The sequence below is a fragment of the Gobio gobio genome, assembly GCF_949357685.1.
Source record: "Gobio gobio genome assembly, chromosome: 1".
NCBI lineage: Eukaryota > Metazoa > Chordata > Actinopteri > Cypriniformes > Gobionidae > Gobio > Gobio gobio.
The window spans coordinates 5763292-5778985 of record NC_137097.1 but is presented as its reverse complement, the minus strand read 5'-3'; the positions used below and the strand labels follow the sequence as shown (position 1 = coordinate 5778985).

The 15694-nt window shown below is 39.5% G+C and overlaps 1 protein-coding gene across 1 annotated transcript; it reads right to left on the bottom strand.

The window, feature by feature from the left end:
- Positions 1–3811: 3811 nt before the first annotated feature.
- Positions 3812–13365, bottom strand: LOC307131080 (stonustoxin subunit alpha-like). Its single transcript, XM_079824524.1, has 3 exons — positions 11662–13365; positions 4676–4711; positions 3812–4494 (listed from the first exon to the last, which is right to left on the bottom strand). The coding sequence occupies exons 1-3, from the start codon at positions 12935–12937 to the stop codon at positions 3974–3976; spliced, it is 1833 nt and encodes a 610-aa protein (XP_079680650.1). The 5' UTR covers positions 12938–13365; the 3' UTR covers positions 3812–3973.
- Positions 13366–15694: the final 2329 nt, after the last annotated feature.

Genomic DNA, 15694 nt, shown 5'->3' with positions numbered 1-15694 from the left:
TCAGCTGCTGGAGGAAAATCTCCATCATAGTGTCGTGCCTTAAGCACAGCTCCTCCTCCATGGTGAGGACATCTTCTCCATCTTCATTGACATCAAATTTTACATTTTCAATGCAAGTCAAATAATGCCAGACAAAAAAAATATTCATGAACATTTGTACTTTCCTCAATAGATGAATCCTATCAAATGATGAAATCAATATCAACACAATGAATCTTTGCAATGAAGAGGAAACACAGAAGCTGAAGGGACATTTTGATGCATTTACACATACTGTTTTTTTGTAAAGTGAGGGAAATACACGATAATTACAGATTGCAGATCCCTAATACATATATATACATATATATATATATATATATATATATATATATATATATATATATATATATATATATATATATATATATATATATATATATATACACACACATATATATATATATATATATATATATACACACACACATATATATATATATATATATATATACACACACAGAGTTGTGGTCATAATTATTGGCACCCCTGGTAAATATGATCAAAGATGGCTGTAAAAATAAAGGCAGCGACTACACCAATTGTAAATAGCAAATAGATTCTATTTACACCAGGGGTCTCTATCTCATTTTACCTGGGGGCCGCTGGAGGTAGACTCTGGGTCAGGCTGGGCCGCATCAAGTGTTCCACAAAAACAGTTTTTCAAGTGTTCAAAAAAAAGTAAGTAGCACAACTGACCCAATCTTCTCAATCTTTATTATTAACAGTTCTTCAACATGAATGTTTCTTCTGAACATGAACAGTTCCTCTGAATTTGAGCTTTCCTTCTGAACATGAGAGATTCTTCAGAACATAGGCTTCTCTTGCCTACTCTATTAAAAAAATAGCCTATAGAAATGAAATCATTATGAATTATTTTAGTTTTATTTAAAATGATAGACTAATTCAAAGCAAGGCCGTAACCAGGTCAAACAGAACAGTGAACGGAATTCGAGGTCTAATTCTAGTTGGGAAATCATCTTTGTAAACAATATTTTGCATTAATTTGCATCAAATATATTATTAGTCCTGAGATTCTTCTTATTAGTGAATAAATACATAGATAGCATATCAAATAGCATACCAAAACTTCTAAAGGGCCCCAAAACAGCTCAGACTCCTAGGGGTTAAGGAAGTTTACAATTCTATTGTTTAAAATACTGCTAAATAACTTCCCCAGATTACTGCTCATTTATTTCCACTTTTGTGAATTGGGGTTATAAGTCCTTGGCTCCAGATGTCAGGGAAACAGCCTGAACTAAGTACAGTGTTGAATAGTTTGAGCACAGCCGTCTGCAGCTCCGGTGTGCTGTGCTTCAGCATTTCACCCAGAATGCTGTCAGGACCACAAGATTTCTTACTTTCTTTGGCTTTTGTGTAATTGGGAAGTCAATTGGATTCTGATTATTTTGAATTGTGTCTTCATAAATTAGTAGATTTTGTTTGATCATATTCATATTATAATTGTCATTGAGTTGTTTTGGTGGCATTTCTTTATATAATTTCCCAAAATGCTTAAACAAACTTTGTAACTTCGTAATACTTCATTCCTTCGATCCACCCGACTGCTGCATTCCGTCAGATTTCCTTTTGCAGCATTGAGCATTATAACCAATCACACGGCGGCCATCTCGTCCATACTTTGCGCTTCAGAACGGCTCATCAGAATCCTATGGGTGACGTCACGGACACTATGTCCATATTTTTTTACAGTCTATGGTGCGCACACTCTCTCATAACGTTACATAAAGCACCAAAATTTGAAACTAGACTTCTGAGTTATACTGAAGATATTATTATAAATCAACGCAACCCCTCCCCCTTTACCTTTCCGACGCGGCTCATGTTTATAACAATAATCTTGGGGGGGGTGGACTCATTTAAAGTAATGTAGTCGTCAGGTTTTAACCAGGTTTCTGTCAAACACAGGACATCTAGATTATTATCTGTAATCATATCATTAACAATAAGCGCTTTTGGGGAAAGGGATCTAATATTCAGCAACCCAAGCTTTATCAATTGTTCATCTGTATTATATCTGTTGTTTATTTGTTGGACATCAATTCAATTTTTACTGTTGAATGGTTTTGATGTTTTTTTGTATTTACTAATTCGGGGAACAGACACAGTCTCTATATGATAATATCTAGGTGAAAGAGTCTCTATGTGCTGGGATTTATCTGACTCCGGTAACGTGAGACAGCTAGCAGGCGGTCGGTTTAGCCAGTTTGTCTGCTTCCTGACCTGGGCCCTAGTGAGTCAAGGTTTAGCTCTAAGACTATGTGCCAAATTACTAGAGAGAAGAGCAGCACCACCCCAGGAGGGATGGATGCCATCCTTCTTCAACAGGTCAGGTTTGCCCCAAAAACTTTTCCAATTGTCTATGAACCCTATGTTATTTTGCAGACACCACTTAGACAACCAGCCATTGAGTGATGATAGTCTGTCGAGCATGATGGCCAATCAGAGGCGTTCAGATTAGTCAATGTTGAAGCAAAGAGTTTTGTTTGTCACATTCTCTGCTCCCTTTCTGTATAGCTTATTCTGGTTAATATAATCTATTCATCATGCTGGTAAGATCACACAAAGTCTCATTTTCTAATGCATAAAAAGCGTTAAAATAATTTGTAAATGTTTGAAAGATTGTGTCACGTCATATTCTGACTACACAGATAAAACAAAGACATTTTGTGTATCTATTAATCGACGAATCATTATTAGCCTACAATATCAATATCAAGTCTGACAATGAGTTTTTGAGAAACATTAAACCGTCTGTGTAAATAAACATTTAAGCTATTTCAGATGCAGCTTCTGTGATAAAATGTTATTGGTAGGAGTCTAGTATTCTGATTGATTCAAGTAATTGGTTAAATGTAAGTGTTTGGTAATCATTAAAAATTGCACTTATAAATAAATAAAATGCTCTTGGAAATTGTTACATGTCTGTCTTGTCCTATCCTAGCCATGTGCTTGTTTTGGTCTTACGTCATGTCTCTAGTCTATGTCAACCCCGCCCATCTTGTTATCTGATTATTGGTTGATTTGCCCCGCCTGTTCTCCCTTGTTTCCCGCCTGATTTGTCACCCTTTATTATTCTCATTGTGTGTTCAGTCCTGTGCGGGTACATCATCTTTGGTATGTCAATGTTACTTGTTGTAGGTGCTTGTTCCTGATTTGATGGGGGTTTTTTGTGTTTATTATTATTTTTCGTAAATAAAAACTTTTTTCATCCTGCATTTTGAGCCCTCGCCCCTGATCTGCATGCCGTCCGTAACAATCAATTGCAAGGAGCCCCTTAATGGAAAAGTTAATTCCTGACCCTGGCATGGGGGAACGTCTGGCATTTGCAGTTTGTATTGGTGTAAATTGCAGAAATAAAAAAACTAAATTCAAATAGGGATGTTATCTTGTTAATGATTGATGGGTTTCCCATGAGATAAATGGTAAATACTAGGAGGCACAGTGTTTTAAAATCTTCTTAGTTACCCCATTTTGTATTCCAAAAGTTTGTCTTGACCTTGTAAAGTTACGGTCAGTGGACACTTTTATTCACTTATTTATCATTTTTGCCTCCCACTGATGTCCCTCCCACCCTAGGGCCCCACTTGGGCGGTTTTAAAAAATCACAACGGTAGTTTTTTACTTGATTTAAAGCATGACCAACAGGGAACCTGAAAAATGTCCCCTCTTGGCTCGGCGGTCCCCTGTTGGTGAATGTTGCACGACACCAAGGTCCCCTGTTAGATAAGTAGACAAGAACACACACACTGATCTTACTGGGGATTTATTACACACACATGTTATTTCATTTACAGAAGTTAATCTGTAGTATTAATGTCATGAAGAGAGACTCTATAACACTCACGGTCACTGATTTATCATGAGCTCAAAGCATTATGGGTAGAATCTCTCCACAGTCTATCATGATTCATCAAATCAGTTTCGCTGATGCACGATGCAGAAACCAAAACCCAGGATAGAGCGGCTCAGTGAAAGTGGTTTGGTCTCTGCGGATGAGGCTCATTTTGTCTCCATTGACGCTGTAGAAGGACAGAGTTCCTGCACTGGGATCCACATACACTCCTACTCTATTAGTTTCCCCTGCAGGGGTAACATACTGCTTATTATTGTGCCAGTATGAGTAACTGTGTTTTAAGCAGAGCAAACTCCAGGACTTATCATTTTTTCCAAACCAACAATCATCACTCCATCTCTTCCTGCAGATGCTCTTATATGACAATGATATACCCACACCTTCACCAATGGTCTCAACCTCCCAGTAAGAGCGTCCACGCACACTCTCTCTACACAACACCTGATAAAGTTGCTTAAATCTGTCAGGATGATCAGGATACGGCTGAGCTTTGAAAGCGACAGTAATCTCTCTGTTGTCCTCAGACAGTTTGAGGTCTTCAAACGCTGTGTTGTTATCCAGAGTCAGCCAAAGTGAATCTGACGGAGAGAAAACACATCAGAATGAGTTGTCGTTATTGTAGCTGAACTCTTCATGTTCAGTTTAATCATCATTCACATGATCAGCTCTAAAACTCTCCTGTCATGTTTTCTTTCCTCTTCTCCAGGAAGAACATGAACACACTCATGAGTTTCTCTGCTTGTGTTCTCAGTCACTTACATTGCAGGAAGTCGTCTCTGGTCACGGGATCAGGGACTGTGACAGACATGAAGAGTGTGATTATCATGACAAGAGGAAATGATCCCTGCATCCATTGTGATCAGTTCATGTCTACAGAAGCCAAATCAAATATGGTGATTGGGAAAATAAAGGTAGAAAGTTCAAAGGAGCTGGGAAAGAGAAATGCTGGTGGATGTAAAGGAGTAATCACAGGAGGGCCAATAAATGTTGGAATGAAGAGAGATGTCAAAGGAGGGGTAATAATAGATGCTCAAAGATTGAAAACAACCAGTGTTGGGCAAGTTACTGAAAATTAGTAATTAGTTACAGTTACTTCTTTTAAAAGTAATTGCATTACTTTACCAATTAGTGAATATCAAAAGTTACTAGGGAAAGAAACTTTTATGTCTGCTTTTTAAATGTAAATATGAACAGTACTGATCAGTCAAACACAATAAACATCATTTATAGACCTATTTATTGTAATCAACAGGGCAAAAGGCCTTCAAATCAAGCAGTAGTGCAGGGTTTAGTGTCCAGCGTTCCCTCGGCTCAGCTGGGAGAGTATACTGGGAGAGTTATGGCCTTTTTACACCTGCTCACTTCATTCGTTTTCTCTGACCAGATATCTATCCGAATGTGAAAAGACCAGACCAGTAAATGCCTTCTGAAATTCTTTCGAGACAGATTTAAATCCGATCACTCAAACAACCAATTCGGAAGGTGCAACACGCGTCGCGCGAAGGAGTAAAGCAAGCCAACACGCAACCTGCCGCCAGTGAAGCTGAAAGTAAGTCTTATATGCTCAAAAACACAATCATCTTCATTAAAACTAATGAGACTAAATGATCTTAGCAGTGCTTAGTTCGCTCTTTCTCGTATTGCGGTCTTTGATCTTTTCACTGATACATAAAATGCAGCTCATATCTTTTGCTTTCGTTGACGTGAACTCCGTTAAATGTGCATATAGCGAGAGAATTGAAGATCGGATTATATTCGTTTTGCGGAGAGTTGTAAGGCAAGACAACCTGCAGGTTTTTTTTTTTTTAGATTGTGCAGCCCGTTTCGTTTGCGAGCGCCTACGCCTAACCTCAACTTATAAAAAAATGCCTTTTTACTGAGGTGGTGGTGGGGATAGTAGTTTAAACTAACATTGTGATGCTTGAAGTGTTTGATATCTATGGACTTTATTATAGGTAAGACGAGTCCAGTGTTGATTTGAGAGGCTAAAGCGTTGGGTTAACTCACTGTCGGCCATTTGGTCGTCACTTTGAAAAACAAAAACTTTAATTTAACAAACAAAAAATGCTCCAAACATTTTTCTAAATTAACTTAATAAAGAAATGAAAGAAAGAAAGAAAGAAAGAAAGAAAGAAAGAAAGAAAGAAAGAAAGAAAGAAAAGCACAGGACAGGCTTGGGCCTAGATCTGAGCTTCTTGTCTGCAAGCGTTCATTTTTCACAAAAGAGAGTAACGAGTAACTCATTTACATTTCTGCATTTGGCAGACGCTTTTATCCAAAGTGACTTACTTATTACTTATTACAGGGACAATCCCCCTGGAGCAACAAAGTGCCTTGCTCAAGGACACACTGGTGGAGACCGCCAGGATCGAACCAGCAACCTTCTGCATATCAGTACCATGGTTTAACCCACTGGACCACCATCTCACATTAAAATTTCAGTAATTGTAATTACGTTACTTGATTAAAAAAATATTTAGTTACTTCTGCGTTACCGCTAAAAATAGTGGAATTACAGTAACGCGTTACTTTGTAGCGCATTACTCCCAACACTGAAAACAATATTGATTGAATTTGAAGGAAAAGATTTGCCAAAGAAGGTGTTCCTAGGTTTTTTGAGCTACCCAGTGAGAATGTATGTACCTAAACCTTTGAGGTGTTTTAACTGTCAAAGATTTGGTCATTCAGCAACAATTTGTAAAGAGCAGAGAAGATGTGCGAGGTGTGGCGGAGACCATGAGTATGGAAAGTGTGGTGCAGGAGTACAACCAAAACGTTGCAACTGTGGAGGAGATCATAATATGGCATATGGGGGATGCGAGGTGATGAAAAGAGAGAATAATATCCACAAAATAAAAGTTGAATGAAGGATCGCCTATGCAGAAGCTGCAAGGGTTGCAAAAGAGCAGAACAGTAGTGCGACTGTGCATGAAGAAATGAAGGATGACAGTATTTATGCTGATAAAAAGGACTTTGTAACATTCATAGCAGGTAGGGTTGCCACCTTTGGTGTGGCAAAATAAGGGACACCCGTTCACCCCCCCCCCCCCCCCCCCCCAAAAAAAAAAAAACACGTCATGAAATTATTATTTCTACATTGACAACTTGACAGCTCAATAATAAACCATAAGAAAACATGAGATCAAGTATGTGAACTTGCAACAGAGCACATTTTATATTATTTTACTTTTTTTTTTTTTTTTCTAAAGAACTCTTTAGTAGACTATTTGGTGCACTTTAAAGGGACAGTTCAGCCCAAAATTAAAATTCTGTCATAATTTACTCGCCCTCATGATGTTCCAGACCTGTATGAGTTTCTTTGTTCTGCTGAACACAAAAGAAGATATTTTGAAGAATGTTTGTAACCAGGCTTCTTTGGGCGCACCATTGACTTTCATAGTAATCTTCCTAGGTGTTCAACATAACAAAGAAATGTATACATGTTTGGAACAACTTGAGGGTGAGAAAATGATGACAGAATTTTCATTTTTGGGTGAACTGTCCCTTTAAGCAGTCATTCTGAACCAGTAATCACTTTTTTGAATTTCAAAAATGTAATTTTTTTAATGAATTTACTTAAATTATGACTATATTATCATGTAATTATTTGTCCCATTTTTATCTAAAATTTTTTAAATGTCATAAACTTTATATGACAGGATTATTGGTTATGTATGATTATAGCGTAGCTAAATTATAAATTAATAATTACATTTATTAGGCTATAATCTATTAATTAACCTGCCTAAAAAATAATAATTCTGTCTGCCAAGCTCTGATAATGTATGGAATATTATATTAATATATTATCCATTAAAAAAAAAACTATAGGCTACCTTTAGAAGCACAGATGTGTCTGTCAGCGCTGTTGCTTTAAGACAGTCAGTCTGATGTGGCGTTCACACCGGACGCGATTCGCGCGAATAATTCGCGCTAATCGCGCGAAGGTGGACGCGTGTACATTTTGAGTTTACTCGCGCGAATCGCGCGTGACATTCACTGCACAACAGATGCGAATTCGCGTCATGGGCGGGGCTTCCGCCAGCAGCTCGTCTCGTTGAGAAATGGCTGACATGGGCTGTGTTTAAATGTCTTTTTTTTTTTGTTAATATCTACTGTTAATGTGTGACAAAACGTAGTTTTAAGACTTTTTCAGTCGATAATGTAGTTGTTTAAAGCTCAAATCTGTGGTGTATTTACATAAACAGTGCCTATTTGAACATTTTATCTGCCGTTGTCGGAGCTGTGAGCTCCAGCGGACAGCGCGCTCAGCGCACGTGAAAGCCGGCGAGGGCAACCTTTCCTCGGCCAGTCCTTCTGCCGTCTACCACTGGCTCTGATGTCTCTGTGGTGTGTCTCGAGCTATAATTCGTCTTGTAACGGCCGATCTTTGGTCTCATGGATCTATAATTTGTTCCCTGGCAAATCGTTTAGGCTGAGGGCAAAGATAAGTTTCATTACTTTATATTTTTAGGCTATAACTGTACGTTGCAGTTGTAACGTTAGCCTACTAGCACTGACTTTGAATGTTTGACTGCATTGTTTGCTTTTTCATGTATAGCTTGTTATACATTACTTATACTTTTGTATTATTGATCATACATAAACTTGCATTTAACAAAAAGAGACTGGGTTGTGTTTCATGTCATTTAATGTTATCACAGTGATAATCATATAGTCTGAACCAGATATTAATATACAGATTTTCTCTTCATTGTTGTCACTACTAGAGCAAGCTCCTGATTGGTTAACGCGGCGCGAAATATCCGCCAAAGTTCAGATTTTTCAACTTGAGCGTTTCGCGCGATTCACGCGAATCGCGCGTTCAAAACGCTCAAGTCGCGTCCTTCTCGCCGCCTCAATCGCGCGAATCTCGCCGCCTCATTCGCGCGAATCGCGCCGCAGAATGCCATTTCGCGTCTCTGCATTGACTTAACATGTAAATCACTCGCGCGAATCGCGTCCGGTGTGAACGCACCATGAGACACTGAAATGCTTCTCACAAAGTGTGCAGTTGGCCTGAGGTTCATCATGAGTTACTGGACAGACCCATTGATACCTTTTTGATATTCAGTTCTATATCTGGAGATCCTCTTGCGTTTAACCGGTGGACGCACGCGACGCGAGCTCGACATTTTTTTTAAAAAACGCGCAAGTTCACAGGCACACACAGCACAGCGCATGTTCTCGAGACTCCGCCGCTATGACAACAAAGCCGCTAAAACGCAATCACGCACAAATGAGCTCCTGTACTACTTGTGAAATTGATTTGTTTATATTTGCTATCAGTATTCTCCACACTGCAAAATCCTTGTGTGTTTATTGAACTATGTGTGGACCTATGAAAAATACGGAACAAATCCCGTATTGGTTTGATACGGAACGCGTCATTTTGCTTGTAAATACGGGACGATTCCGTATTTTACGGGACGGGTGGCAACCCTAATAGCAGGGGTAATTAATAGTACAGCTGAAGTAAAATCAAAAAATGCTAAAAATACAGCTGGTAGTGAAAGCAGCAGTGGATCACCTAGGGTTGGTTGGACTGACATGGGAAGAAGTGAACCTCAGGAAAAAAAGGTTATGGAATGGTTCATTATTATTATGGTAATTATCTTGCAATGGAAAGCAAGGAGCCTAATGGCCTGATATAATTTGTATCCAGGAAACTTGTTTGAATTCCAATCTAGGTTTTTTTTTAATCTGACATTTTTAGTTTTGTTGCGATCGGACTAGCGGTTTCGCAGATAGCAGCTTTTAAAGCGCTAGTTTACAACGCTGCACAAACCATAGCCCAAAACCGAAACTTTTCAGGCTCTTTCAGGGCATCGTGTTGATGATCCATACAAATCCGTTCATGTGTTCATAAATTACAGCATTTTAGCACATAATTCAAAATGTAGTGAGGAAAATAAGTATTTGAACACCCTGCTATTTTGCATGTTCTCCCAATTAGAAATCATGGAGGGTCTGTAATTATCATCGTAGGTGCATGTCCACTGAGAGACATAATCTAAAAAACAAAATCCAGAAATCACAATGTATGATTTTTTTTACTATTTATTTGTATGATACAGCTGCAGATAAGTATTTGAACGCCTGAGAAAATCAATGTTAATATTTGGTACAGTAGCCTTTGTTTGCAGTTACAGAGGTCAAAGGTTTCCTGTAGTTGTTCAGCAGGTTTGCACTGCAGGAGGGATTTTGGCCCAGTCCTCCACACAGATCTTCTCTAGATCAGTCAGGTTTCTGGCCTGTCGCTGAGAAACACAGAGTTTGAGCTCCCTCCAAAGATTCTCTATTGGGTTTAGGTCTGGAGACTGGCTAGGCCACGCCAGAACCTTGATATGCTTCTTACAGAGCCACTCCTTGGTTATCCTGGCTGTGTGCTTCGGGTCATTGTCATGTTGGAAGACCCAGCCTCGACCCATCTTCAATGCTCTAACTGAGGGAAGGAGGTTGTTCCCCAAAATCTGGCAATACATGGCCCCGGTCATCTTCTCCTTAATACAGTGCAGTCGCCCCGTCCCATGTGCAGAAAAACACCCCCAAAGCATGATGCTATGCTTCACAGTAGGGATGATGTTCTTGGGATGGTGCTCATCATTCTTCTTCCTCCGAACACATTTAGTGGAATTATGACCAAAAAGTTCTATTTTGGTCTCATCTGACCACATGACTTTCTCCCATGACTCCTCTGGATCATCCAAATGGTCATTGGCAAACTTAAGATGGTGTTCCTTGACATGTGCTGGTTTAAGCAGGGGAACCTTACGTGCCATGCATGATTTCAAACCATGACGTCTTAGTGTATTACCAACAGTAACCTTGGAAACGGTGGTCCCAGCTCTTTTCAGGTCATTGAGCAGCTCCTCCCGTGTAGTTCTGGGCTGATTTCTCACCTTTCTTAGGATCATTGAGACCCCACGAGGTGAGATCTTGCATGGAGCCCCAGTCCGAGGGAGATTGACAGTCATGTTTAGCTTCTTCCATTTTCTAATGATTGCTCCAACAGTGGAGCTTTTTTCACCAAGCTGCTTGGCAATTTTCCCGTAGTCCTTTCCAGCCTTGTGGAGGTGTACAATTTTGTCTCTAGTGTCTTTGGACAGCTCTTTGGTCTTGGCCATGTTAGTAGTTGGATTCTTACTGATTGTATGGGGTGGCCAGGTGTCTTTATGCAGCTAGCGACCTCAAACAGGGGCATCTAATTTAGGATAATAAATGGAGTGGAGGTGGACATTTTAAAGGCAGACTAACAGGTCTTTGAGGGTCAGAATTCTAGCTGATAGACAGGTGTTCAAATACTTATTTGCAGCTGTATCATACAAATAAATAGTTAAAAAATCATTTATTGTGATTTCTGGATTTTTTATTTTTAGATTATGTCTCTCACAGTGGACATGCACCTACGATGACAATTTCAGACCCTCCATGATTTCTAAGTAGGAGAACTTGCAAAATAGCAGAGTGTTCAAATACTTATTTTCCTCAATGTATATAGTTTACATTTATTGTCAATTTGGAAACGCTTTACAACCTGTTACATTAATATTGTGACCTATAATTATTATTAGCCACACCTGTTAGGAAATATGGTTGTCAATACAAACATTGAGTGAGTGAAGCAAATTATTGTTATTTTTTAAAGATGAAGATTAATGCAAATAAATGTTCATATGGCACAGTAGTACAGTAGCCTACATCTGACATCAAATACATAATATACTCTGTGTCTTGACACTCACCTGAAGACGGTATGGGGCCGATAGTGTCACTGGCTTCACTCACTCCCATTTTACTCACAATCCTGTAGCGGATCATGTACTGCCTTACAAACTTCAATCCAGTCAGATTAAAGTTTTCATCAGGTGTGTTTATGGCATGCCACTGTTCCTCGTTCAGCTGCTGGTACTCCACTCTATACTGCACAGTTTCTCCAGTCGGGGACTTCTGCAGTTTCAGGGACACACTGCTCTCCAGGACCTCCTTCACTTCTGGAGGGGGAGGCTTCGACACGGGCTGGAACTGAGTGTCTGTCAGCTTCCCTTTTTCATACAGACGGATGGAGGAGCCTGGACTGGATGGATCAGGGATGGCTGACATAACGAATCTGTATCTCTTTTCATTTTTATTAGCCTCTGAAAAACTTCTGAAAAGAGATAAGGTCTCTCTCATCTTTGAGATGACCGCAGTATCATTGAACCACTTTCTGTCAGATGCCATAGAAACCATGCTTTGTTTCCCATCTAGCTCTTTAAACTTGTCAGATTTCAGAAACTCCTTCAGGGCTGAAAGATACGGGTCTTCATACTTCAGAGATGTGAAGGTCAAGCACACCACAACATCAATATCAGGATCACGGAGGATGGAGTTGAGACGATCTGAGTCTTGAATTGGGATTCCCTCCAGCATCTTGGTGTGAGAACTCAAGAGGTTAAGTTCAGACTTTGCACCATCTAACCACTGGTTAAGCCTGTCAGCTATAAAAGGGGAAGTGATGTGGATCTTCAGGACGTCTCCCAATGACTTCTCCTCCATCTCTCCTCCTCGTATAGCAGGCAAGACCCTGGCCACTGCTTTCAGGAGCATTGTCTTGTAAATGCTAACTGAGCTCTGAAATGAATGCAGCCTCTCTTTGATATCACTGAAAGCATTCACCAGTGTTTTTCTGGAGAGGTCGTTGTATGTCCTCTCTACTTCTCCCAGCTCCTCCATTATATCATCAGTGTTGGAAACCAGACTTGTGCTGATTTCTCTCTCCAGCTGAGCAGCTTTTGAATCCAGTAGAGAAAGAGGATAGAGCCAGACTCTTATTGGAACAGCATTCTTTGGATTCTCCTTCAGGATAGTGGAGAGATTATTGTACACCTCTACAGCCTCCATGTAAGTGGTGGGGCTCTTCTCAAGGTGGACATCACCATGAAATCTGCAAGCAATGCTCTCAGCCTTTTGCTTATCACCATCTGTCATTTTTACAGCTCCTTTTCCAAGAATAGAAAATCCAGGGATCTTCTTGATCATGACATTCAGTTATTCTTCAATCTCCTGCTTGTTTTCCTCTTCTGAAAATGTCCGATCAAACACCATGAAGGCCTGAGCTCCGTACAGTACAGCCGTGACCACATGAGTTGCAGTTTTCTGGTCAAACACCTGAGGGTAGGTGATCTGGCCCAGCTGAGTCATAGTGAGCTGATCGAATCTGGAGGTTTCACTGTTATGCATTGTTACTCTGGACTGTTGGTTTGAGGATTTGGTGTCATTCAGATACTTGGCAGATCCTCCCACCTCCACCAGCCCTCCTAAGAAGCTGGCTTTCAGGGAAGCACTTACATCCAGGAGACTGGCCTTACTAGAGAGAGAGTCGGAGCTACTGAACTTCACATCTGACATGAGCTGTGGACGGGTGTCCAAATCTTCCCTCAGTGACTTCTTATCCCACAGAGTAACTCCTGAAATGAGAAATGGCTTTAACAGTCACAGATGAGGACGCAATGCACTGTTGAAGAATCATGCAGGTTTTATCGTGTTGTTACACAAGCACTAGTGATGCAACATTTGGTGAAGAGGGGAAATAAACTATTATTTATTTATTTTAGGTTGGTAAAGCACCTGGAATGAAGGCATCCGTGCGGAGGTCATACAGCATCCCAGGAAACAGAGATCTTCCTAGAGCCGCCACTTCAATGGGCTTTGATGCCAAGGCTGCAGTAAATAACAAAGGTCTCATATATATATATACTTATGATATTTAATGAATAATGTTTAACTCTTTTCCCACCAGAATTTTTTAAAAAGTTGTCAGCCACCATTGATCATTTACACAAATGTTTCTGGATGGATATTTTGTTGTATGAATATTTGAAAATGCAATTTATCAAAAGAAAGGACAGACCCTTTGCTAAAAAAGGTTATATTCTAGTTTCATGCATCCCTTTTTTATATACATTTTAATATGGGTAAGTTTAATTGAAAAAAAAATCTATATTTTGAGCAAAAAAGCTGAGAAAAACATGTTTTTGTCAAAGACTACATCCAGAAGGGATTCAGAACGATGATCAAAACACAGATGGAGTAGATAAGTTTCACAGTCCTATAGCTTGTCCTGGGTCGACATTTCCTTCAGTAACATTTAGCGGTTTTGATTTATATGCTGTTTAATGTTGACAATCACGTTATTTTATATAATGCATATGATTACACATGATATCGCTTGTCTGCTGCTTCTTCTTCACCTGTGTTTTGATCAGGAGATGCTGTACTCTTTCAGAAGATGTGTAATAGCGCCCCCTACAGTATAACAGTGAAAACTGGGAAAGCTGGACATTTAGAGTTTATCAGCTGATCTTAAGATTACTTGTGATTTAATATAGACTGTTGATTTTTCTTAGCATCTCTTATTTTCAAATATTCGTTCATCAAGGGACCCGATATCGCACAGAGACTACAAGCGTCTGGATTTCGCTCACGAACACAAAGCGGTTACTTCTGATATTAGTCAGAGGATTGCAGAGTGAATATTGTACCTTTTAAGGGTTTGCACCTGCTCACTCAACAAAAAGTGTAATTTTAGTAATATATAAAAGCTGCAATTTCTAATACAGTGATCGTCAGAAATTGGATTATCCCGCACTCTGCGCTTCAGGCTTCAGTAGTGAGGTCCTCGGTGTGATCTATCAGAACACAAGATTTGCAGAAATAAAGGACTCCACATTGATCCATACTAGAATAATGATTCCAGAATAATACAAGATTAATCAAGATTAACATTTATTTTGGCCAGACAGAAAAAGTAAATAATTAAACAAGTTTGATTTGGGCAGTGCTAGAACATACACTATTGCCAAAAGTTTTGGGACACCCCTCCAAATAATTGAATTCAGGTCAGAATTGGTGTGTTTTTTGGCACACATGCTTCAGACACCGGTTCTGCAGTAGGCATTCCCATAGCATCAATACCATGACGCAACGTCTCGCTCCCCTCTAAGGACAACAATTTGTCCTTCTAATGATTTTGAATCTGTCCCTGTGATATTGTTCATAGCATATTCACATTTTGTAACATTTCAATCTTACCTGGATATTTTGTGTTTCCTTTGGTATCAGGTTTGGGTGGTAGCACATCCTATTTTTGGAAAAATAGTTCATAAAATCAAAGATTTTTTATCTTTAATCTCATGAAATACATCTGTTTACACTTCCACATTTTGTCTGAGGGAGTGCACTTACCTGTGCATTCACCACAGCTAGGGTTGCCAACCATAAACATGTACAGCAGATCCAGCTCGGCTGCTTCAGGGGCATCATACGTGCCGCCATCTTGGAATCGTCAACAAGGAGACCTGTGTGAAGGTCAGTGAAGGTCAGTGATGGAGATGCATACCACAAACATTGCCTTGTTTAGTTTCATTGTCATAATCTGCTATGTTTTGAGTTCTCATTGGTTGTTGTTTCTGATTGTGCACACCTGTGCGGTTGATTATCATTCCATGTGTATTTAAGCACTCAGTTTTCCTCAGTTCAAGGTTCTGCGCTGTTAATGTTAATGTGTATTTATCCGTCTGGGGTCGACTAACGCGCTTACAGCCCGGCATGCTTTGGTAGATTTTTTCCACATAGCCACAAAATCAATTTAAAATCATGTCATTTTTGTCAATCAGGAACGAGTAATACAAGTGTCTACTTTTATTTGTGTACACTCACAATATCAACAAAGCATTGTGCTTTTGTAAAATAAAGAAAACAGAAAACAGAGTGTACTTTCTGCCATGACTGAGAAAC

What these genes read in the sequence shown, in the direction of transcription:
- LOC307131080 (XM_079824524.1), bottom strand. Translation starts at nt 12,937, where the DNA reads ATGATCAAGAAGATCCCTGGATTTTCTATTCTTGGAAAAGGAGCTGTA. An exon ending in CGGCCCCATACCGTCTTCAG is followed by an intron (nt 4,712 to 11,661) that starts GTGAGTGTCAAG and finishes TGTCTGTCACAG; the next exon opens with TCCCTGATCCCGTGACCAGA. An exon ending in CAGAGACGACTTCCTGCAAT is followed by an intron (nt 4,495 to 4,675) that starts GTAAGTGACTGA and finishes TCTCTCCGTCAG; the next exon opens with ATTCACTTTGGCTGACTCTG.